Source organism: Mytilus galloprovincialis, chromosome 1 (assembly GCF_965363235.1).
Source record: "Mytilus galloprovincialis chromosome 1, xbMytGall1.hap1.1, whole genome shotgun sequence".
NCBI classification, from domain to species: Eukaryota; Metazoa; Mollusca; class Bivalvia; order Mytilida; family Mytilidae; genus Mytilus; species Mytilus galloprovincialis.
In genome coordinates, this window is record NC_134838.1 from 76,581,925 (window position 1) to 76,608,318 (window position 26,394).

The following is a 26,394-nucleotide window of genomic DNA, read 5'->3' on the forward strand; positions in this document are numbered from 1 at the left end:
AAACAACAATTGATCGATTGTTAAATTTAGAAAGATCAAAGGTAAACGAAACTGGGAATAAAAAAAGATTTTTTTTTTACAAACATGTAAAAGAAAATTGCAAATTTTACAACTTATTATTTTTTTTATTTTTTTTTACCCCATAGTCACTCAATACTAAGTAGTTATTCAATATAATGAATTTGATACCAAAAAAAAAATAGATTGCATTGTTTCAAGCAAATAGCCTATATCAACAAATACAAATGGAAAACCAGAAACGTTTATTCAATTGCCTCAGCCTTCTGGGAAAACTGCTTCCTATTTTCATTTAAAGGTAATCAATTCATATTAAGATAATTCAAAGTTAATTGATTTAAATATAAAAGTCATCAGTTTAAACTATAGAATTTTATTTGATGAAGAATATAAACCTCTACGTGAAAGTTTTATCAATAGAACTTCATGTTTGGAAAATGGTAAAAATTCATTTAAATCGTTGAAAAGGAAACAATATTATTAGTAGTGACACAATCTATTTCAAAGGATAACTTCAGAATCCCTTGCGATTTGTTGACAGTAGTTATCTAAAAATGAGATTATTTGATGGTTAAGAATCGTAGGAAAGGTTCGGGTTAGGCTTCACTTCACATCAACGTAAGCTCTAATCAACATTGATCATGGATATTTACTCAAACATCATCCATTCTGATTTAATTAATTATCAGGGTCCCCCTACCATTTGTATGACTGAATGAAAGTATTTTTTCCGTGCCTGAAAAACTACGCCAGGTAAGAAATTTAGTGTTTGATGTAGATAGGGTTTAATGAGATATTGGACGAAATCAATGTTATAATCAAATGTAGTTTTATATACAAGAAAGATTGGATGTGATTAGCTTGGTGAGTATGATTACTTGCATCGATTTTTCATTTTCAAATATTATTGAATTATAAGAGGTCACTATATATACATCTCTTAATTTGTTTGATGGTAATGACTTTAATTGTTATAGCCACTGAAAACGTTTTAGAAGGTGTTTTGTATATACTTCGTGCACAGGTTGTTTTTACTGTTTATCATTTCTACTACTTGTTAAGTACGGACACTTTAGAGCGTGCTTCTTTGATAAAGTTAGAAAGACTTTACAAACGTCATACTATTACTTTTTTATCATATATATTTATTCATTTTATTTTTCTACAATAACATTTAGGTTTTCTTTAAACAAATACAATTTTGATTAAATAACGTGTAGATTTGTCAATGACATTATTCAAAGGGTAATAGCTTTTGTCGGGTTTCTATGAAATACTGTGAATTCATTAATTTTCATTAAGTTAGCAAATTTTGTGGATTGATGAAAAAATGGTCCAAGATATTTGATTTCTTGCTACAAACTACGAAAAATTTCTATCCTACAAAAAATAATGAATCCACAGTAGGCGAACCACATATGAACTTTTCTCCAAAATATCTTATTTCTTCTTGTTGTTTATTCTTTAGTTTTCTATGTTGTGTCATGTGTACTATTTTTAGTTTTTTTTTTTCATTTTTAGCCATGGCGTTGTCAGTTTATTTTAGATTTATGAGTTTGACTGTCCCTTTGGTATCTTTTGTCACTCTTTTCTTTATGTGCAAAATGTCCCAAGTCAGGAGCCTGAAGTTCAGTGGTCGTCATTGGTTTGTAACTGTTATATTTGTTTTTCCCAAATTGTTTTGATACAAATTAGGCTGTTAGTTTTCTCAATTGAATTGTTTCATATTTTTCATGTCAGGGCCTTTTAAAAATGACTATACAGTATGGGTTTTTCTCATTGTTGAAGGCTGTATGGTGGCCTATAATTGCTTACATCTACATGTACTTCTTTGAATTTTAGCGGATAGTTTTCTCATTTGCAATCATACTAAATCTTATTTCGTATTGTATTATGCAATTTTTTGTCCTGACAAAATAAAAAGTTTATGTACAACAAGTATTTTTTCATATTTAGATTCAGTTTGATGTATCTAAAGAACCTTGTAAATTGAAAAAAAATGCTATTCAAGGAGATTCTAATATAGTATACTCTTTATAGTATAATTCCAACAACAGATTTCAGGATATGAAACACTGCTCACAGTACTGGTACTAATATAGCAAAAATCAAATATCAAGCATTCTTTAGAGCATTAAAAGAACTTAAGATTACGCTTGACTAAAAACTGTCAATATATAAAGTAACATGTTTCCCTAGATTGACATTGTATCTAATTACAAATGTAGCTAATTATATGATATTAAGAGAAAAAAAAGTATCTCTAAGAATCACAATGCCAATATACCCTTCTTATATAATTATATCGCTCCCAAATCGCTCCCAAATCAATCGATCGATTGGATAATCTGCCAAACTTCTCATCCTAGTATATTTATGTTGTTTATCCCTGTAATAATGAGATAATTATGTATGATTTCTGCCAAGTATAAATCAATTAAATAATAATAAAGTAATATAGATAAGGTACTCTAGAGGGGAGGCCATATCTTAGGAGAAGGATACAGTAGATTGAGTGCTGTAATTATTGCAATGAGAGAAAACATCTGTATGTCTATGATGCACCATGCATACAGGTGTAGAGTACATTAGGATTTTTGTACAAGGTTATAGTTGTTTGTATCATACTCAAACCTAGCAACCTCTTTTATAATACAAGAAGTGTTAGAAATGGATTCATTAAAAACATAATTAAATAAGGTAAGGTCAACTTCAGGTTATGGTTGTAAATTTCTTAGTTTTTATTATATTGGAAGTAATTATTGATGCAATGATTCATATTTTTTTTCAACCAGAATTTTATTCCCCATCCGCTTTTGTATATTTCAAGACATTCTAGTTGACTTATTAGAACTGCTTCCATTTAATCTACAACTGTAATTACTTTTCTTATTTTACCATTCTATGCATTTGTAGATGAAAAATGCAAATTACTTTTAAATTGTGTTTTCAAATATTCAAGCCTAACTGCTCTTCTAGTTACTACAAATCTTATGCTTGAGAGCACTGATCTCTTTGAATGTCAAATAACTCTTTTACTCCTCTTTGAGGGGTCAATCAGTGGTCTGTTGCAAGGCAAAATATTTATATACCAATACACCATTTTTTTGTCTCCAGTCGCAGTCCAAATTTCCCCCTTTCTTTCCTTTCTTCCAACTTTAAAGAACCTATATTAATTGTTAATAATATGTCATGCTAAATATGCATGAAATAGTTGCCACTGGACATTAAGCAAGCAAGCAACAATCTATAATTCTTTTACAGAGAAATGTTCATTAAGTTGTAGCCTTTGATTCTAATTCAATTTGTAAGTCAACATATAATGATTTGATCTCTTATTCATGTGACATACTTGTTCTTCTCTCTCTCTACAAGCATAATTGATGAACAATTGAATACCCTAATTTCTTCACACTATTAGTTAACACATTTCACTTTACAACCAAGTTGGTATCAAATAATCTTAAATGTGTTTTATTTTGGAAATCATTATAAAATTCAATCTAATTCATTAAGGTAAGTGCAATTTCTCCAAGTCAAATCCTCAATGAGTGACTTATTTATTCTACTATGGGAACTTAATGATATTACATGTTACAGTGAGTGTCACATGAATTTTTTTCTCTGCAGATTCATGCACTATTCGTGTTTTACTTACCGAAAGCTACATTTTTTGTCCCTTTGCTTTTGGCCTAAAGTCAAGGACCAATATCCCTGAACTAAGAACTAATTTAATCAACCTTTGAATTTTTAGAAGAACAAATTACACACTAAAAAGAATACTTTAGCGCACAACAGTGTTTTAAGTTTTCAACTGTTCTATTTGTCCCCTTGTGGTTCTTCAGAATATTGATAACTTCGATGAAATTGCTATAAATCTTAAATACCACTTGATTTTTTTTTTATCTTGTCTAATTGTTATCTGTGCAGCTGAAGATCAGAATCATTACAGGTTTATTTGTTTATTTTGGTAAATATCTTATTGTAAAGTGTTTTATTTTCTGATTATGTAAACACAAGTATTCTCTTTTTTTCCTCTCTAGATTTGCTATATATGTTTCTAATAAACGTAAAATAAAATCATTAATAATCATTTGTGTTTACATCTAAAGAAACCAAACAATAAACGACTGAAAACAAAACAATTACATAATTAACAAATAAAACTTAAGACAATTTGCGTCTTCAACCCTTGTTCATAAGAATTTGTCCACTTTTAAACCCTTTTAAAATATTTGTATGTGTTATATGAGAAATGAAGAAAAAATTGCAGTTGATGAAAAATATGTGGATGAGTTGTTACATAAGCTACCCTTCATTGATGCTGATATGATTCTTTTAAAGTGGTAATCTGTAACTTGTTGAGAAGTTTGGGAGTTTTCTCAGAAATCTAAGAGTGATTTCCAATGTGCCAGTCTGCATACTATTGCACTGATCCTTTTAGTTCAGTACTTTTATACACATGGGATTATTATATCAGGGCAGGCAGAGGGGAGGGTGATGCAAACATTAACAAGAATGTGTATCAAATTAAGACACCATGTGACAAGGACCCAGTCATATCATTCTTATTTTAAGTGAACAATATAAAACCTGTTTTAAAACCTAATCTGGCATATATTCTTAACACTTCACATCCTACAGACAATTTGTTCTTATTTAAGTTCCAAAAAAATGGACCCACAACTTTAAACTACTGACTCGGATAAAGAACGGACAAATGGACAGACACACAGACAAAGAAAACATAATGGGCCTTTTTAATATAGACTGAATACATGTACATTTAAAGTCATAATCCCACCAAAGTGTTGACAGAAGTTTAAAAAAACAAAGCTCTTTTAAAGTACTTGAAATGTTGTAAAAGTACAAATACTTTTTTCCTGTACTAACATTGGTTCGGTTGAACTTCGCACATAAATTTTCAATACCCATTAATAAGGGGGATTGTGGTATATAATTAAATATTTCTATATTCAGTATCAGTCCAATTTAATCATGTAAATTCTGTAGATCATTCACCGATCGTGAGTCAACGGAGGTATTCCCAGGTTACAATTATCTTACTCCAATCCTTGCGTCAAACCATTAATTACATGACACTAATGTATATGTGTAATGGTTCTAAGTAGTAAAAGACAATCTCCATGTTAATCAACGGTTCAAAAAAGATAGGACTATAACTTTACAGTACACTACTGATATAAATTGGACAAACGGACGGACACACAGACAGAGAAATCATAATGGATCTCTTTCTATATAGATGAGACTGGACATATAAAGTTATTATCCCACCAAAAGTTTTTTCCGGAGCAAAAAACAAGGTTTTTAAGTACTTGAAAATGTTACAAAAGTACAAATACTTTTTTCGTGTACATTGGTTTAGGTTAGAACTTTGTACAAAATTTTCCAACACCCATTAAATGATTAATAAGGTATCAGTATCAGTCCAATTTGATCATGTAAATTCTATAAGATCATTCACCGATTATGAGTCGATTATGAGTCTACGGCTGTATTCCCAGGTTACAATTATCTTACTCCAATCCTTGGGTCATTGCGTTAATTACATGACACTAATGTGTATGTGTAAGGGTTCTAAGTAGTTAAAGACAATCTCCATGTAAATCAACGGAATATCAGATGTGACAGTACTAACTAGACGTTAGAATCATTCTAAATTACTTTTATGAAACAAACATTATCTCATAGCAAAGAAAGACCAATACTTGTCAACTATAATTTGTCACATGGCAAAATGTTTCATCACGAGACACTTCCAGTGTTTAATTATGTATTGATTCGAAAAAATATGAATAATCAATTCAAATAATTAAGTTTGTTGGAAGGGGGAAAATGTTGTCTTTCAAAGTTAGTAATAAAAACAATACTTTTTAATTTTAGTTTCTTGTGTATAATTCGGAGTTTAGTATGACGTCCATTATCACTGAACTAGTATACATATTTTTCAAGGGGCCAGCTGAAGGAAGCCTCCCGCTACATTGAAGACCCATTGGTGGCCTTCGGCTGTTGTCTGCTCTATGGTAGGGTTGTTGTCGCTTTGACACATTCCCCATTTCCTTTCTTAATTTTATTTATTATCAAAACGTAGCAATTCTTGGTGTTACATTTGGTTTGCCTTATGGTTATGAAAATTCTTGATAGCAAATACAAAAAAACAAAATATACAGAGACCAATTACTGTTGATTAATTAATTTCGTCAATACTAATTTTCGTTGATTGAGGAAAACTTACACTTTCGTGGATATTTGAAATTGTAGTTTTACTAAAATCTACTTATATTCTATGGATAATTTGCAATTTTTTGGACATTTGAATTTGTGGTTCCTGGTTAAACCATGAAATCCACGGAAATTGGTATCCAACTAATAATAGTTAATCCACAGTATGTGTGGAGAGAGTCCAAATGATGTAAATAATTAGATCATCATACATCCTTTACAAGAAAAAAAAAACCAACTGTATTCCCTTCCACTTAATGTCTGATTTACAATCCATTCATTTTATTTTTCATCAGTTGTGTTTTCAAAGAGAAATTTGATCAAAATGGTTAATAAATATTTCATAATTGAAACATATAATAAAATCCTAATCAGTCACAAATCTAAACATCAATTTTTTTTTATACTAGTAGTTTCTTTTGAAATGAAGAGGAGTACATGTATTCTGAAATTCTATTTTTGGCCTGTTTGATGTTTAAACAATAACAAAGTAAACAATTGATTTCATTAATGCATTTGATTAGTATAGCAAACATTTTACTTAAAGAGACTTATTTTAGGGATTTATCTGTAAATTAACATGATAGAGGAATTATTTCTTCACAAATTAGTAAATAATATTACTTAAAATGGACTCTATTACTGACAAATAAGATATCAAAAGTTACATTTGGTCTTTGTATACATGTATTATACTTCTGAAAGATTTCTTGATAATAAAATAATAAATAAACTGCTAATACATGTATATCAAAAATTAATGAGTAATCCAGACAGTTTTTTGCTTTCTGTTCAGTAGCAATTACAATTTTTGAGTGAAACATGTTCAGATTAGACTCACAATTTTACCTTTAACCATAAAAAAAAATAATTGTTACTCTGCCACATATATATATATCTTTTTTTTTGGTTTAGTACGGTCCAAATGGTTTTCTCTTTTGAATTGTTTCACATTTTGTCATACTGTACAGTAGCATTGGTTTTGCTCATTGTTGACGGCTGTGTGGTGACCTGTAGTTGTTTCCATCCTTGTTGGATAGTTGCACACAGCATCTCCTCTTCTTTTTATATGAGGGTCATATTTTATCAGCATGCCTTTTCTCTCTCCATCCCGCCAAATGCTAAGGTAGTCACACACAAATATATTCAGAGCAGTAAAATTGAATTTTAGAGAAAATTTCGTCATTTTTAGTCCCCCAAGGACGTTGAATAAGTTCATTTGTGAGTTCTTCCTATAGTAATTCATAGTGGGGACCACCTAGAAAATGTCTAAGCAATGTAAAAGATTAATTCTGAATTCTGAAGTATGTCCAATTTGCTTAATGGATTACAACAATGTAAGTAATTGATAATACCACAGAAAATTCTGTCTAATGGTGTGATGAAAACTGTCATTTTTTGGCAAAATGAAAAGCATATGAAATGTATCAATCCTGGATAAAAAAAATAAGTATATTTCTTTGATTATAACCAGCTGGCTTCTGTTTACACAGCCTTTGACATGCTAGTAGAAAAAAACAAATATTTGGCTTCTTTCTCATGCAGCTAATTACTAGATACATTTATATTTATGTTTGTCCCTAAACATTCAAAACAATATGGTAATAATTACCTCCCTTACCTTCTCATGACATGAAAAGAACTGTGGTAAGAAAAATCTGTTTGACTTTATATTAACCTTTCATTCCATTGTAAAACTATCAGATATATTCCTTCATAAAGTACATGTATTTCATACTGTACTTGAGGCGTGTTCTTTGCTACTGTATATTCTGTGAGATAAGTATATATTTTTTTATTATTCTCTGCCTTACAAAAAAAATCCTTTTCAAATTGTTTTCATACTTCTAGTTATTCTTTTATCTCTTATGGTAGACTTAATGATGGTTGCTAAAAGGTCAATTTCCCAAAATATGAAAACAAACAAAATAGTTTCGTGCATATTAACATGTGTTTCTAGATAATCTTCATGACATTATGCATTTCAGAATGTTGGATAAAAAGAATAGAAAGTAAGCATTAAGGTTAAATATTTTCTTTTGCAACAAGCCACTGACTGAACTCTTATTGTGAGTTGTTGCCAAACTTTTTGAACTTATGATATGACATTTTCTTATAACAAGACTTTTGTATTATGTATGATTCATAAATAGATATTAGTTGACATCATGAGATAGCAACAAAACAACATAACTTAACCAAAATAGATGTACACAATTAGTGCAAATATCAAACAATAACCTCTTATAATACCCCTGAGTCTGCAAAATCTTGAATGAATTGAAGGGAAAGAATGTGACTATCAAAATAAGAAGTGGTTTGATTGCCACTGAGACAACTCTCAACCATAGACCAAATGAAATAGAAGTTAACAAACTCTAGGTCACTGCACAGCCTTCAACAATGACCAAAACTTATACTGCTAAAAAAGCTATTAAAGGCCCCAAAATAACAAATGTAAAACAATTCAAACAATAAAATTACAGCACGATTTAGATACAAAACATGAAAAACATGTATGATGTAAACAGCAACTAACAACAACAACTGAATTACAGGCTTCTGATATTTGTAGAACCTCCAAGCACACTAGCAATATTATGATAAGTTGAGACATTATCAGCCTGGCAGATACAATGTTTTGATTCTGCTCAATACTGGACACAAACAGTGATCTTCAGTGTTTCATTTTCATATCATAATTTTTATTCTGGGTTGACATTTCACTGATAAAACCACTAATAGCCTGTTTTTATTCTTTACTTTATATTCAAAGCAATACTGAAGAAATCATTTAGCTTTTTACAAAAATTAAAAATCTATGAAATTTCAATCTGTTAATGCTAGCTGGCTGCTGTCATAATAGTGATAAAAGTCTTGTCAATGTATCAATATAGTGTGAATTGAGACTGGTATTCAATATTAAATCTGAGATTCTATTCAATATTAATGATGGATCAAAACTACCAATAACTATACTTTAATGAAACAATTTGGTCAACATGGAATTTCAATTAACATGGACTATAGATTTCAACATGATTAATTATACACAAAACTAATAGTGTAGAGGCTTGAAGCAGTAAACAAAGCAAACTTAGCTTAACTTTGTAAAAAAAATAATGCTTCGCTGTTACATGAGGGGTGTAAAAGAGGGTATCTGCACAGTAGAACGTGAAATAAAATTGCCATTTCACGATGAACGAACAATTAAAAATTTCTTGCACGTTGATCTTTTTACCGATTGCTGGAAACATGTGAATAACAAAGCTTTTTCACGGCTGCACATGAAATAAAAATGGCAAAACACTTTGCACGAAAGTAACCCTTTACCACCCTCGTTACATATTCCTCATTATATCAGGTGATGTATTGAGTAACTAGACTGTAGGTTACAGGCATACAATTTCACATGCAAAATGGATTAAAATCATTAAATGAGATGTTATAATAAATCTTTCATGGAAGACATGTGTCACCTGCAACATATATTTATTGAATGGCATATTTTATAAGTCCATGCTTTTAAGTTACCCCTGAAATCAAGGTGCTAAAAAAATCAAATAGAAGAGCCTGTGAATGTTTGGTTTGTTTCTATAGAAGCTGTGGAGGAGCTAAAGGCTATACATGCTTTCCCTTTAAGTTCACATTGCAAATATGCATAGCAATTGGAAACCTGGCAAAGACTAACTTAAGATAGGAGAAATCAAGACAACTGATTGTTGTTGGTGTTCAACATCACTTTTATAAGCACAAATGGTTATATCATGCAGGCCCTTTTTTATTGGTTGGCGAAGTTTGAGTACCTGGAGAGAACCTGTCAATCCTAGTCAATTAAGATTCAAGTCAAACGAACCTTATCACAAGTGGGATTTAAATTCACAACCTCTGCAGTGTTGACATTGCTATTGATTACTGCAGCCGATGCCACGGTGGGAAGTGCACAAATTCACTTTATGTAGAATAGTGAGTTCAAGTTTGGGTGGTTTCTATCAATTGCATTAGAAGAAGTTGCAGATGATTTTATTATACTAAATGACAATGAAGCAAGCAGGCAATACAGAAAATGCAAGACATTGACCTTGATGTGTAGGCGACAAATACTGAACTAATAGATGGTCAGAGTTTTATCACCTAAGAATTATTGACCCATATCTTGTTACAAATACTCAGGTTCTAAATTTACACAGGAATTCTTCTTTCTAGATTCAATTTCAATCAGTCAAGTGTAATATAAAAAAGGTTGGAAATGAAGATAAAAAGAAAAGCCTCTTTTCAACATAATGGCTATACTTAATATACTCATATCAATATATGAAAGGAATAAGAATGATGAAAACTTGTACGATTAAGTTTAAGTCATATTACAGTAAATAGATGACGTCAAAGATTTTTATAAGATTTTGTACAAGATTTCAGGTTGTGAAACCAAATATAGAAAAAAATCATTTATTTCTTTCAAAATTTTTTTTTTTTTTTACATCTCTTTCAAAAATAATAATATTTCAATGAATTGATTTTAGGAAGATGCATACTGTGAATTTATTTAGGATTTATCAGTTGGAAAACCAAAAATTCAAAAGTTCACAATGCTAAATTTTCCATAGGCTTCAATGCAGACTAAGGCAACACTGTGAAATCAAATATCCAGGAAAATACTATTTCAATACACATAAATTGGTAACATATATATAAAGTAAACTAATAAACAGTAATTAAATCATCATGCACAAATGATTAGTGAAAAAAGACCTATTAAAATGATCTTTAAATCATTATTTTACAATATCCAATCGACAGATTATTTTACAAAACATGATAAGTTTTTGTTAATTATAAAATAATCAATGGGTGTTTGATGTTATCAATATACAAATAAGTAGATGTCGTATAATTCTGTAATTGTGTTTGCAGTAAAAAAAACAACCATTGAAAATTACACCTCACAGCTTTAGAATGTTATGCCAAAAATTGGTAAGCAGGATACCATATGGAAATGCATTGAAGATGCATTAAAACCATAAGTATTGTAAATTTAGAAATTCTTGTGATGTTTTTTATTTATTTTGAAAATTCTATGGATCTTTTCAAATTTATATAGCATAAAAAAGACATGAATTGAAGTCACAACAAGTGTAACTGTGAGCTACTGCTCACTGATGATACCCCCGCTGCGAGTGGTTAATGTCAATAGTGTAAAAATATGTAAGTGTTAGGTAAACAGGAAGTTGTCAAGTGATGAATCTGAAAACACATCACACTATATAGCTGACTTATATAAACCCTGAAACCAAATTTCAGAAATCCTGGCATTGTAGTTCCTGAGAAAAATACGACGAAAATTTTCAACTTGGCCATCATGTGTAAAATGATACAAGTGTTCGGTAAACAGGAAGTTGTCGAGTGATGAATCTGAAAACACATCACACGATGTAGCTGACTTATATAAACCCTGAAACTAAATTTCAGAAATCCTGGCATTATAGTTCCTGAGAAAAATGCAACAAAATTTTCAACTTTGCCATCATGTGTAAAATGATACAAGTGTTCGGTAAACAGGAAGTTGTCGAGTGATGAATCTGAAAACGCATCACACGATATAGCTGAATTATATAAACCCTGAAACCAAATTTCAGAAATCCTGACATTATAGTTCCTGAAAAAAATGCAACGAAAATATTCAAGGGACGGACGGATTGACGGTACGACTGACAGACGGATGGACGGACAGACAGAGGTAAAACAGTATACCCCCACTTTTTCAAAGTCGGGGTATTCAAAGCGGTGGTATAATAACTTAAATATAGTAATTTTGTCTATTATGCAAAAATTTCTGAATTTTGGGTAAAAAAAACAAACAAAAAAAACCCCAGATCAGCAAAATGGATATTACCAAGATTTTAACAATCTCATGTATCCATTCCCTAGTATATGAAATCCTGATAACATGAATATCTCTGCTAAAGATGCTGTTCCTTAAGTGCTTCAACCTTGACATACTTGACTCTCAACATTCAATAATGTTTGAAATAAGTTTTACATTGACTCATGCAGGTTTCAATCAGATATCAGTAACCTGTTTCTTAAAATTGAATCAAATGAAAATTATTTAAAATTAACCAGATAACATTCTTTAAATTTTTTAAAAAAGAATTCCATTCATTTTGGGCTTAAATTAAAATATTGTTTGTTTGCAGTTTACCGACCGACCCTTGAAAATCCTCCCGACTGTGAAAATTTTATTGCTTTAAATTTGAAGAATTTTTTTTTAATACTTTTATTGACGCGATCCGGAACTTTGGGTTCTTTCCGGAAATTGATTTAAAGTCTGGGTCAATTACGCATTTCAAGTTCGGGTTTTCTTAGCTTCCCGTCAAGCGTTCATGTGACCATTTAATGATAAAGCACATGGAAATTGTTTACAGGTATCCATGAAGTCACGGAGGAGTACTTTACGCTGTCGTCTCGTGTCAATTTTAAGACAAATAACAAACAAAAAAGTTTATTAGTAAACTGTTTATACACATTCAGGCACATGTAATGTGTGATGATATCATTGACGATGATGCAGCGGATATTCATAACTGACACGATAACCATTCGGTCTCGAACAAATCGGGTACAGAATCTGTGGAGCCTAACTTTATTGAACCAATTTCAGTGGTTAAATAATTCGACAGCAGCTTGAAGTATGGCATATTTTCTACAAATCGTTGTGAAGACGACAAAGATGAAACCACTCCTCCGTGACTTAAATCTTCATGGATATCTGTAAACACGCCTGCACGGAGGAAGGGCTCATTTGAAATGTTAATGGATATAGATCATGCCAAATCAATAAGAAGCAACCCTAACTACACAAAGATGTAGAGAAAATGAATGGCTAGCTTGAAAAATAAATATACTCTCTCTATAGTAAATCTATCTTCGATTGCAATGAGTATGCTCCTTTAGGATAAGGGGGGCTGCCTCACTCATTGCAATTATTCTCTTTCTTACAATATTAAATATACCCAAACTGTGTGGCCTGTGTGAATTCAATTAAAACATGTCCTTAGGAGCTATGCTGCCAATTTTTTTTATGCATTAAAAACATTTCAGTACAGACCATTTACTTTTAATGGGGTGCTATGGATTTCACCCCAAACTTTAGATTTCTTTGGTTTTCATTAAAGCCTGGCAAAAATATAACCTTATCACATATAATTAAATATTGTTAGAAATATGAAAACAGTCGAATGTCTTAATACTTTTTTTTCAAGTTGCCTTTTTTTCAATTGAGGAAGATTCAATGGTTATTTTTTTTTTTTATTAAAAATACGCTCTTTAATACATTGTCTTATAAATCTTTAATATCTACATTTTTCTGATGAAAATACTCTACTCATGAAAACATTCTAGTCAAGAAGCATACATGTCTGAATATATTTCTTTAAAACAGTTCTAGTCATAATGACATTCCTTGTTTATAAGTGTTCCAGTATTTAATAATTATACCATATTTTATGTCATAAATTGGATAATGACACTATGTTAAAGTTTCAGAGTCAGTTTTGGTTAAAACGTTTTTTATCTGAAAATGCCTGTTCATTTGATGTTGGTTTTCAGCATGTCCAGTGTTTGTTGTTTTAAAATGGGTTTTTTTCTTCACAAGAAACTTGGTTTAGTGTAAAGTTTTCTGCTTGTTTAAACTGTATTTTGGCTGATAAAATAAAATATTGTTCCTACCTACCGACCCTTCAGTCTGAATGTACAGTCGGAAAACTGCAAACAAACATATTTTTAAGGTTGGCCTTGGCAAGACTTGCTTTTGAACCCCCTTCCTGAGTATGTCTATGCCTGTACGTTCAACAAAGAGAAAAAATAATTCAAAAGAAAAGTCTTTCTTAATTTTGATATAAAAAATTTCATGAGAAAGCAACATGCAGCTAACTTTCTGTTTGACCCATTTTGTTTTATCAAAACTTTGAGGGGCAACAGATTATGATGGTTATGTTCATTTTAATGCCTTTTAGAAAATCTAAATAATTTAGCAATAACATACTGTAGACACCTCGTGAAAATAGCAAAAGGCATTTTTTGATTTTGCATATTTTGATTTTGCATATGGATTTTGCATATGGATTTTGCATATGGATTTTGCATATTTTAATTATGCATACAGATTTTGCATATTCCAGACAATTCACTGTTTCTGAAGAAGATTTCATGTTTTCCTAATTAGTGATCATAAAACTTGATATTTTTGGGAATGTTCCTTTTACAAATTATTTTGAACTGACCCTCTAAAATGAGAACCACAAATTATTTGCAAAAGGAATTTTGAAGCTTGATGTTTCCTGTTAAAAAAAATTATCACTATCAGGAAACCATGATCTTAGAACTCTGACCTTGACTTTTAAAATGATATACTTTTCAAGTACAATAATTTATTTCTGTACATTTAACAAACAACTCTAAATTCTCAATTCAAGAATATGTTTACAAATATTTAAGGTAAACTAAGATGATTAGCCTTGTGTAATCCGAAATCTTTGGTGTAGTGGTTAGTGCATCGGACTACTAACACAAAGATTCCTGGTTCGATTCCCGTTCCGGGATGAAAATTTCAGGGACTGATTTTCGGCTCTCCCTTGACACCATTTGCGAGTATGGTCTTGAGGAAATGATGATAGTCTTTCGGAAGGGGACGATAAATGTGTTAAGAGAGAGCCATATCTCTTGCACGTTAAAGACACCCTCGTAGATTTCGAAAAAGAGCAGTCTAATGCCACTACAAGGCAGCACTTGAAACCGCAAAGTGGAAAGGGATTAATATAAGTTGCAAAACTTGTTTCCAATCCACTATAAATAAATATGTTTAAACTAATCAGAAATCTAAATCCTGGTTCAAGGGGAGAAAACTGCATTTACATTTTGATTGAAAAATGTAATGGGAGATCACTCTTTGGGGAAAACACTCCACAAGAGTCCTAGATCAATATACAGCAGATCTATTCACATTGGCCATTTGATACCTTTTTCTCTCATTTTATTCCAATATATTACATTTTTATCACGGAAATCCAGAACAACTTAGCCAATATCAATTACAAGCGAGGAAATATGCTTGGGAAAAAATCACTTAACAATCTCAAAAAGTAATTTCTGAGATTGAATCTTTTTATATCAATATATTACAGGTCACAGAAACAAAGATCGCAGCATCAAAGTGTTCCATTGATAGATACTGTTAATTACGAAAACACAGCAGAAATATTTATCCTTCTTCAATAAACCATGCAAAGTTTGATTGGAAAAGGCGAAAAACAAAGAAATATTTGGATATCAACTTTATTCTGGACATAACGAATGAATAACAGAATGGAATTTTAAAATAAATTCTGAAAATGCAGAAGGAATAGAAAATTGGAAAAGTATACGTCAACTACCTGTGATCAGTGAGAGATAAAAAAGATGAAAATTATGTATTATTGTTTAAGTTCTATAAATATCAATGTATATACTATTTTCTACAGAGAATAAACACCAAAGGAATCAAGTTACTATAATAGCCAATATGTAACTCTGGAGAATAGTAAAATAATGATATAGGATCATAAAACTAAAGCCATTTCATCATAAACCTATAATCACAGGAAACACATTGCCTGATTGTCTAATACCAGCAGATAGTCTGTGTGAACTGATTCAGAAAGGTTAATGGAACCGCGTGCAGGAAATATATAGATATATATGGATTAAGCTTGTATTTACGTAATCTACTATCGTCATAACATAACCAATATAAGATCAGCTTCAGAAATGTAACATCTATGAAATGCAAGGTACTACCTGAAAAATCAATGCTATAGTTTATCATCTGCTAGGATATAATTAATTTGTACATAATCAAAGACATTTAAACGTAATCGATTTTTTCGTGATTTTTATGTTCATTCCATTGATGAATTTAATACTGACACAAATTCTATGCAAAAATCAATAGCAGATTAAAGAAACACAGATTTTTATATAAATGGGATGTTTTGATATGCCCAAGATCTCAGGCATGCCTTACTTATTTCTTGCATCACACATTTTACTGGTGCTCGTCAATAAAATGAATGCCATGACCGTTACAGAGACCATTATTTCCATTGTTGATATTAAAACCGACTCGTACACTCCAACACAATCCTCTCTGACCAGAATAATCCACAGAAATTCAATCAATCCAAATACAACATTCCAGCCTTCTCCTTATTCCATTTTTTCCGATTTGAATGGAACGTTCCATTTTGACATCAGCCCACCTTCAATCAATGATTTGCTGGTAAATTCCAATCAGACTGTTAACTTCAGCTGCAATGTCGACCATCAATTTCCTAATGTGCTAAATGACAGTATTGGGAATAGGAATCTAATACTGAATAATGACCATCTAAATACCTCACTGCTTGTCACTGTCACATCGTCGGACCACAATGTGGCCAGTATTGTCTCCTATCGCATGGTACAGGGACGGAAACGACTCGTACGCACACCGATACTACAGGAAACAATATCTATGCAAGTAGAATTGAATAATGACCATAACTTTACAATAGAGGCGATGAAAATTGGCTATGTGACTTTTTTACTGACACTTTTAGAATCTGAGAGTATTGACATGGCTAAGGCAGGCTATTCTAAACAATTGTCCTCAACAGAATATAATGTGCAAGTTGTACGAGCAGAAAAATTAGCGGATTTTGTTTTTGACTGTAGTGCTGCTGCCGTAGCTATTCTGATTAGTTTTGGCATAGGATGTGTGACGGATACAGATAGTATTAAAAAACAGCTAAAATATCCTGTGTCACTTCTAATAGGATTTTGTTGCCAGTTCTTACTTATGCCTGTGGTAAGTTACAATTTTTCATAATTTGTTTACATATAATTTGTTTACATAGTTAAAAAAAATAATGTAAAGGGAAATAGAACTGATTTAGTTAAAGAAATGAATATAAATGCCAAAATTGCCATGTTTTATTTATACTTCTTATCAATTGACATATTTCATATTTATTGATAAAACTTGGTTCATTTAAAAATTATTTGACAACATGTAAACAACAACAAAGGTTAAAAAAAAAACAATACAAAAAATCTGTTTTTTGTTCATTTTTAAAGAAAACTGTGTAAAATATTCAGGTACGTGTATATAAGATTAAAAGATAAAACATACTGAGAAAGGTATATCCATTATTCATGGGATGCCCCACAATGTATTTTGATTTCCGTTGGTAGGGAAATACATATATCAAAAATTTCATAATCATCAAAATACAAACTTTCAGTTTTTTAGTCAAATGATTTAAGAACTACCCTAGGAACCCTCAAAACAGCAGTGACCTGTAATTGTTTACATCTTTGTCCTTTAGTCACCAGAATGAAAAACATAAACTCACAGTATGCTAAAAATTAAAAAAAAACTTATTCTACTATTTTTACAAGAATGAAAAATGTTTTCTTTTTTCAGCTTGCCTTTGGTATTGCTAAAATACTAAATCTGGAGAGAAATGTACAATTTGGTTTGTTATGTGTGGCATGTGTACCAGGCGGAGGGTTTGGCCATGTGGCTGTGATAGTTAGTAAATCTGATCTTCCACTCAGTGTCACAATGAATCTCATAAACATTGTAGCCATGCTTGGTAAGTTATCTTAATACATGTACTGGTACTAATAAATCTCAATAAAATTGAGAATGGAAAAGTCAAAACTATCAAAGTCACACTTGATAGTTAAATTAGTTCCAATTAGGGTCAAAACCATCATAGTCACACTTGGTAATTAAGTTCACTTATGTCGCAATGAATCTCGTTACCATTGTAGCCATGCTTGGTAAGCTTTCCCAGTTTAAAATGAGGTTCATAACCATCATGGCCACACTTGGTAAGTTACATTAGTCCAAAAGAAAATCAAAACCCTTAATAGCCATGCTTGGTCAGTTAACTTAGTCCCAATGAGAGTCATAACCTTCATAGCCATTCTTGGTAAGTTAACTTAGTCCCATTGTGAGAGTCATAACCTTCATAGCCATTCTTGGTAAGTTAACTTAGTCCCATTGTGAGTCATAACCTTCATAGACATGCTTGGTAAGTTAACTTAGTCCCATTGTGAGAGTCATAACCTTCATAGCCATGCTTGGTAAGTTAACTTAGTCCCATTGTGAGAGTCATAACCTTCATAGCCATGCTTGGTAAGTTAACTTACGGTAGTCCCATGTTACAATGGACCTCATGAACCTCATAACCCTCATGACCATACTTTGTAAGATATGAGTGGCTATGAATCTATAAAATTGCATTGTAGAATTAAGCTGAGTACAAGAGACCATCTTATGGTCAAAATCTAACAGATATTGAAAAACAATGTACACAAACATAACACACAAATCTAAAATGGAGCAATATGGTCCACCTAACCACTTAATGGTTTTGCTATAGGCCTTAGTAAGCAAAACTTTCAATGTCAAGTAAGGATAGTAAATAAATCATTAATTATCTCTCTGACCATGATAGACATATTTAATACCCATACTGTACTGTGGGATTCCCAGGGTATTGTTTTAATTACATCTTACAAATGAAATGAAATATTTATAAGTAAGTAAATAGGATTATACCATTTATACTAAGGAGATTTTCTTGTATCTTAAGATTCTTCCATCCAACATTAATAGTTTCAAGGAATTCGGATGTTGGAATGTAGTTTCAGTGGAAAAGAATTATTTCCACTTCAAAATTTACATGTTCAACATATCAGAATCACTGACAACTTTTAAAAAAAAAAAGAAAAAAAAAAACCACTTTAAGAGACGATACGGTACCAGACATCCTAAATCATTTCCTCCTTTTCTTGCAGTTCTTGCTACATATATTTTTGCATATTAATCTTGAAAATATTTAAATTTTATCTTACTGATTAAATTTTTAAAGGAAAATAAAACACTCTTCAGAAATGTAATCATATCACAACTGTCTTTCCTCAGCCTATTGCTACTACTGTATATTTAGAAATGTTTGCCATGTTTTAAAATTATATAATTAAACTTTTCCTGCATTTGCAATATTTGTTTTTATAAAGATTTTTATAGTTCAATAATTGCAATAATAAAAGCACACACAAAATTTTCAAAGAATATGTGCAGTTTTCTAAAAATTGTTTAACTGTTTTTGGTCAAGAAAAATATAAAACCATTAGCGTACTGAAATCAGCAGAGGATGACATTAGGATATCCTTATAACTCAAACCACTAACTACCAGAAGTAATATTGGACATCATTATATATTGACCTACATCATTATTAATTGACCTAAATCATTATTTCTAAAGCATCCTCAGCATGTAATATATTGATTCTTCACAAGGAAATTATGTCTATCTGACAATACCAGTATTTGAAATTTTACCCACTGACTTTTATTTGGTTTAATCATGGAAAAAAAACATTCTTTAAAACATCTTGCAAGCAGTAATTTTTACAATATCTGTATATAGTGTCACAGTCTTCTTGTTTAAACACCGGCCCAGCAGCCCAGGCTAGTAAAACAGCTTTCAGGCCTGTAAAAATCATCTCTACAGGTCAACAGAATCTAGGTAAAAAATTTCAAAAATTAAGCTCAAGGCCAGTACCTTTGAAAGTTTATCTTGAAGACTGTTGTCAATGTATATTTGTTCCTCCTAACAGATGTTTGCCTCTAAGAAAGTGGCTATATTTGGTATATTTTGAAATTTCTGAATGTATATTTAGGAGATAACTGTATTGTATTTTAAGCTCCGACGGCATCAATAGGGGATTTGATGGTCGCAAATTAAGTTTACTGGCGACGCGTTAGCGGAGATAGTAAACGGGTATTTGCAACCATCAAATCCCCAATTGATGCCATCGGAGCTTAAAATACAATACTGTTATCTCCATTCTAATGAAACTGACAGAAAACAACTTTAAAACATGTATTTAAAATTTGTCATATGCCGTCTGCGCTTGCGCATAGTACGTCCCATAGCATCAATTGTCAATTGATGCCATGTAAATAAATGACGTTACCCAATCAAAATGAACGTTACAAACGTTGTTGCATTAGAATTGTTCCTCCTAACAGATGTTTGCATGTAAGAAAGTGGCTATATTTGGTATATTTTGAAATAGATTTTCTGAATAGATTACTGGGAACTAAGATAACCATGTAAAGGCTGCAAAAGGAAATTCTATTGAATTCAATTTCAATTGTGTCTATCGCAAAGATGTCTTGTCTTGAATCAAAATACAATCAACAGCTATTCAACAGCTACTTTTTTTTTAACAATTTTAGGAGTGTATTAAATAACATCCTTTCAGGAAACTGACGCCAATCCTTACATAGAATAAATATCCAATTATAAATTTAACTTATTATCATAACAGCAATTAATCATGATTTCACAAGGGACTCTTTATAACCGACGTCACTGCAACGACTCTCTGTTTCACTGCCGTGGTGGCCATCACAAACAGTAAATAAGTATGGATTTTCTATTACTTTCCTAAACAAAGAACTACTAAGCAAATATGTTTTCTAAAAACAGATGTGTTATCAGACCAAATTGAGAAATGTTTACAAAATACAATTTTAAATCAAATAAAATCTTTGTTGAGCAAAGTAAAACAATCAAATAGATGAGAACACTGACACTATAATTACACAGACTTGCCAGATAATATTTCACTTTCATGCTAAAAACAGTAAAAGATTTCTACAGTACAAACATTGTGTTTCAGTTAAAAATAACTTTTTCTCCTGTTGAGTGCATCATGGTGGAAATCCTGGTGATTCCTATAGGTGGAGTATTTTTATAACACTCTAATCACTCTCATTTAAAACTGATTGAATACAGAGATATTTCAAAGTGAATCATCCACATTATCCACAGTGGAAATTACCCAACATCACTGACAACAGCCATTTTATCTTGTTCCTCTTGGGGACCATAAAAGAGAAGGGAGGAGAGGGTTCTGTGTGTGCACAGACAAACAGGAAATTAAATGAGTTTCATGATTGGTGAATGAAAAATTGAGATAAATAGCTTTACAAGTTGCTAGTTTACCAATATGCAACAACAGAGCAACATAACAAGAAAATCACCATCAAAAAAAAATTTTTGCCCAAAAATAATTGTGAATTTCCCATTTTTAAGTAGCAAAGTTTCATCAGAACCTCCATATTAAATACATATCTACTAAATCTCCCTATTTTAAGTGGAGAAAGGTCACCATAAGTTTCAGAGGAAAAATCTATGATTCTTTGCAGAAAACTACTTCATTACTTTGTATTTCAGTAATGGCCCTGAGACAAGTTGTTTTGCTACAAGAGACCAATTATGGACAAAAACTGCCAACCAATTTTTCTCCATTGATGTGAAAACTGCAATTACTGCTAATCAATAGAGACAGAAGCTTAAAACCAGCCTAGCTAACAGATACAAATTGTTTACTAGAGCTCCATCCATCTATGTATTCATATATCATCAGAATTTTGACATCAACAAGGCCATACATTGAATCTTACATTAAGACAAACAAAATCAAAGCTAAACATTATCAAATATCAAGATCAATAAATTTGTTAAATTTTTCAACATTGCTGATGATTGGTATCAGACAATCCAAACTTTAAATATTGAAAATTGAAACCAATTATTTATTAAATCAATTGATAGTACAGTAAAATCAATCAGAACTAAAATTAGGATTGAATGGGAACCTTTATTATCAAAACTCTTTTCAAATATTCAAATGTACTTTATTGCATTGACAAGTACACATGCTTGTAGCACTGAGAACAATAGTACTGTATGTCCTACAATATAAAAAAGAAGATGTGGTATGATTGCCAATGAGACAACTATCCACAAAAGACCAAAATGACACAGACATTAACAACTATAGGTCACCGTATGGCCTTCAACAATGATCAAAGCCCATACCGCATAGTCAGTTATAAAAGGCCCCGATAAGACAATGTAAAACAATTCAAACGAGAAAACTAACGGCCTTATTTATGTAAAAAAAAAAAAAAAAAATGGACAAAAAACAAACATGTAACACATAAACAAACGACAACCACTGAATTAAGAACTATGTTACTTAAAGAACTCTAGAACATACCTCCACAAAGATCGAAAAATTTCAAAAGAGTTACTGATAATAAACTAAAATCCTTTTATATTTGAAAATAGTAGTCACTTTTCATTCACAAAGTGCTATAACTCTAAATTGTCTCTAAACTGACAAAAAATCTAAATTACTGGATCAAAAGAACTGGTATCATTTTTTCTCAGACTGTCTTTTCAGCAATGGAAGAGGTATTTTATATTTTTGTGTGAACAAAGTCCCATAACTCTGATCCATTAGTCAAAAGGGGAGACAACTTTAAAAGACCTTCGACTGAATTAATTTCTGAGAAAGTTTACAAACCCCATACCTTAACACATTCTTATAAACATAAATACATATTTTCTGTGTTACAATAGCTGAATAAAAAAGACCGATGACAGGGCCCAAGATGTATTAACTGTTAAATATCCCATTAGATCCATTAGATCCATTATTCACTAATAGTACATAAGCCTGAAAAGACCTGCTAGACAAATCATCTCTTTATTTCATTACATGTAACTTTACAATATATATTTTAGCAACTCATCAAGAAGAAATTAACAATTGTGATCACCAGTCTGAAAGATTCTACTGGAATTCTTTTAAAAACTGTCAGTTTTATCCCTTTTTCCATTTGTATATGTCAGAAAGCAATGAGTTTCCACACCTTTTTTTATCCAACCTCAACACATTTTAATTAATTATTTATACTTTAACAGATACAAAATGGTAATATGTTATTAGATACTTTGCCTTTACAACGAAAAAGTCAAAGAGAGACATAATTTGTATTTTTTTTTTAAATTTTCCAGAGCGAGGCAACAATTGTATTACAGCCACAGACTCATAAAGTCTGATTAAAATTTATCAATACAAACAAAGAACTAATGTAATAAATGTAAAATAACATTTTACTGGCATGAACCACAAATTAAATTAAATTTATTTATGGTCTATACAACAGAGTCTGACATATTGATAAAGTAAAATACTCCTGCGGCAAGCACAACTTAGATTTGACGCAAGTAAAGAAACATTTGACGGCCAGAGATATATTGATAAAGTAAAATACTTAAGCCTCTAGCACATGAAAGGTTTGACATTTCAGAGATATCTATATTTGTATTTTTTCCAAAGATTAAAAAGCCACATCCATACGACTTAATTTCCCAGTAGTTTGGATGGATCTTTTTATGTATGGAGTTGATTTATTGAAAGTAATGACAAAAGCTAGAAATTATCTTTTAGTGATTACTTTTTGCCATTTTGGTATGACTTTTTGTTGCTTGTACTTGAGCAAAAAATTGCAATCCCATGGGAGCTTCATTAATAAGTTATAAAATAGTAACAGGAAAAAGACCCCATAGCAAGCTACAGAATAAAGCTTGATCCTTTAGAACTTGTTTCAATTCAATTTAAAAATCCTGAAAAACAAAGATATCCTTATTTACTGACATCCTTCACGAATGACATTACAAACACTAAATGCAGATCTTGTAAAAAATTATCTTAGCTTTAAGGTTAGCATCATATCAGCTTTTGTTTACAATTAATGACTTCGAAGTTTGAACCACTTAAAAAGCTACACAAAACATCCTCAGAATTTGATAATACATGTATATAGATATATAGGAAGATGTGGTGTGAGTGCCAATGAGACAACTTTCCATCCAAATAACAATTAAAAAAAATTAACTATTATAGGTCAATGTACGGCCTTCAACACGGAGCCTTGGCTCATACCGAACAACAAGCTATAAAGGGCCCCAACATTACTAGTGTAAAACCATTCAAACGAGAAAACCAACGGTCTAATCTATATAAAATAAAAAAACAAGAAACGAGAAACATGTATAAATTACATAAACAAACGACAACTACTGTACATCAAATTCCTGACTTAGGACAGGTGCAAACATTTGCAGCGGGATTAAACGTTTTAATGGATCCAAACCTTCTCCTTATGTACATATTTCATAAGCATTTATACCAGACTTTTTCTAATTACATGTTTACAATCAGCTTTATTCTTTCTGCTTTCAGGTACAGCTCCACTGTGGATTTTTGTGCTGGGACAGTATTTTCAGAGTAATCAGGGAATCAGAATTATTCCAATATATAATTTTGAAATATGGCTGGCATCTATATTTTTTGCGTACACCGCTGGATTGGTTATAAACCGGTTTAAACCAGTTGTAGCAGATGCATTAATGACATGGATAATAAAACCATTCTTACTGCTTGCAACTATTCTATATATTACACTAGGAGTTTATATCAATATGTATGTCTTCGATCCCGTGGACGGATGGGCCTTTTTCGCAGCACTTCTGCTTCCACTATGTGGATTTATCATGGCATATGTTCTAGGCATTATATTCAGACAAAAAACATCATTTTGTCAATCACTTGCATTGGAAACATCTAGTTTAAACTGCCTTATCGTACTGGCAGCTATAAGATTTACGCTACAGAAACCAGCGGCAGACTTAGCATCAACTATTCCAATATGGACAATGTTTACTATACCAGGACTGTACGTAGTTTTGTCAATTCTAAATTATATCAAATGTAGTTTATGTAGTTTTTGTAAGAGCCGAAAAGAAGAGAAATTTAGACATTTTAGCATTGCATCTGGAATAGTGAATCAGGCAAATATGGCGGCTCTTTCAGCGCCATTGTTTGTGACAGAAGTTACCGATGATGAACAAGCATCTATGAGTGAAAAAATAACTGTTTTGTAGCATTTAGAACTCATGTGATAGAGAGTTCATTCCCGTGGTGTGTTGCCACTAATGCCATAAAAAACTGACCATGTTTTTATTCCTTCCTATCATGTTTTCTGTGATTTTTACCAAATAAAACATTGTTTCTTACTTGATTTGTTCCAAGTACTATAGTGATAGTTGTTATCTGGTACTAATTGTATAGTTTTACTCAACATAGTAAAGAAAAACTCAAATTGATATTTTTTTGTTTTATATCTGCAATTATTAGAAGATCAACACACTACATTGGTTTCCATCAATCCACAATGTAATATTTATATAAAACAAGTATCTGAATGATTGAACCTCAAAGGCAACTATATATTTCATGCTTTATTGTATCTGTATTTATAGTACAAGCAGCTGGTACAGGGAAAGCTACTGGCATGATGAATTCTTCTTTTATAGGAATATAACAAATCATATGTATTTATAGTACAAGCTGCTGGTACAGGGAAAGCTACTGGCATGATGAATTCTTCTTTTATAGGAATATAACCAATCATATGTATTTATGGTACAAGCAGCTGGTACAGGGAAAGCTACTGGCATGATGAATTCTTCTTTTATAGGAATATATTACTAATCATCTGTAACAACTTGGGAACAATTCCATGTATTTCTGTACAGTTCTATATTAAAAAAGAAGATGTGGTATGATTGCTTTGTATATTATTCTGGTATTGATGAAAGTCTTTCAGATGAAGGTTTTAAGTCCAGATATCACATAGACCCCGTTCACACTAGGACATTTTTATCGATTTAAACTAGAATGGTTCACTTTAGATCGATTTAAGGGCCAATGTGAACGCTTTGAATCGATCTTCAATCGGTCTAAACTAAAACACCAAAAGAGGTAGTTTAGTTTGAATCGATCTAAAGTAAACCGATCATTCTTAAAATGTGAACGCAGAGATCGGTTTAAACTAGTACGATTGAATCTAAAATAACGTATGTGCATGTACAGCGCCAAAACTATCTCAGAGGTTCGTTGTTTAAATCATATTTCTCTGTTTACAGACATTTAAAACAAACTGAAAACACTTTGTCCGCCATCGCATAGATTTGTGAAATCTGTGTCTTCTTTTCTTATGATGATTTTTTTCTTTTCAGGAACCGCAATATTTCGTCATGTTGTAACTTCGTTACTACATATATTTTTTTTTCAAAATTAAAGAAAACGGCAATAACACCTGTACGAA

The 26,394-nt window shown here is 31.3% G+C and overlaps 2 protein-coding genes across 4 annotated transcripts in view; one reads left to right on the plus strand and one right to left on the minus strand.

The window, feature by feature from the left end:
- The window catches only part of LOC143084479 (trafficking protein particle complex subunit 13-like), an 83,299-nt gene that overhangs the window by 42,748 nt on the left and 14,157 nt on the right, over nt 1-26,394 (minus strand). The gene's annotated exons all lie outside the window — the stretch shown is intronic.
- On the plus strand, nt 635-25,390 carry LOC143084421 (uncharacterized). Of its 3 annotated transcripts, none has more exons than XM_076260805.1 (4): nt 635-771; nt 15,447-17,146; nt 17,765-17,936; nt 24,468-25,390. In XM_076260805.1, exons 2-4 carry the CDS (start codon nt 16,283-16,285, stop codon nt 25,166-25,168), a joined length of 1,737 nt encoding a protein of 578 aa, XP_076116920.1. In that variant the 5' UTR covers nt 635-771; nt 15,447-16,282; the 3' UTR covers nt 25,169-25,390. The 3 variants fall into 3 exon arrangements, with proteins under 3 accessions (XP_076116920.1, XP_076116910.1, XP_076116915.1); XM_076260795.1 differs by lacking the exon at nt 635-771 and adding an exon at nt 2,531-2,718; XM_076260800.1 differs by lacking the exon at nt 635-771 and adding an exon at nt 3,448-3,534.

Coding starts and splice junctions, on each gene's coding strand:
- LOC143084421 (XM_076260805.1), top strand. CDS start 16,283: ATGGGATGTTTTGATATGCCCAAGATCTCAGGCATGCCTTACTTATTT. Junction 17,147..17,764: donor AGTTCTTACTTATGCCTGTG/GTAAGTTACAAT, acceptor TTCTTTTTTCAG/CTTGCCTTTGGTATTGCTAA. Junction 17,937..24,467: donor AAACATTGTAGCCATGCTTG/GTAAGTTATCTT, acceptor TTCTGCTTTCAG/GTACAGCTCCACTGTGGATT.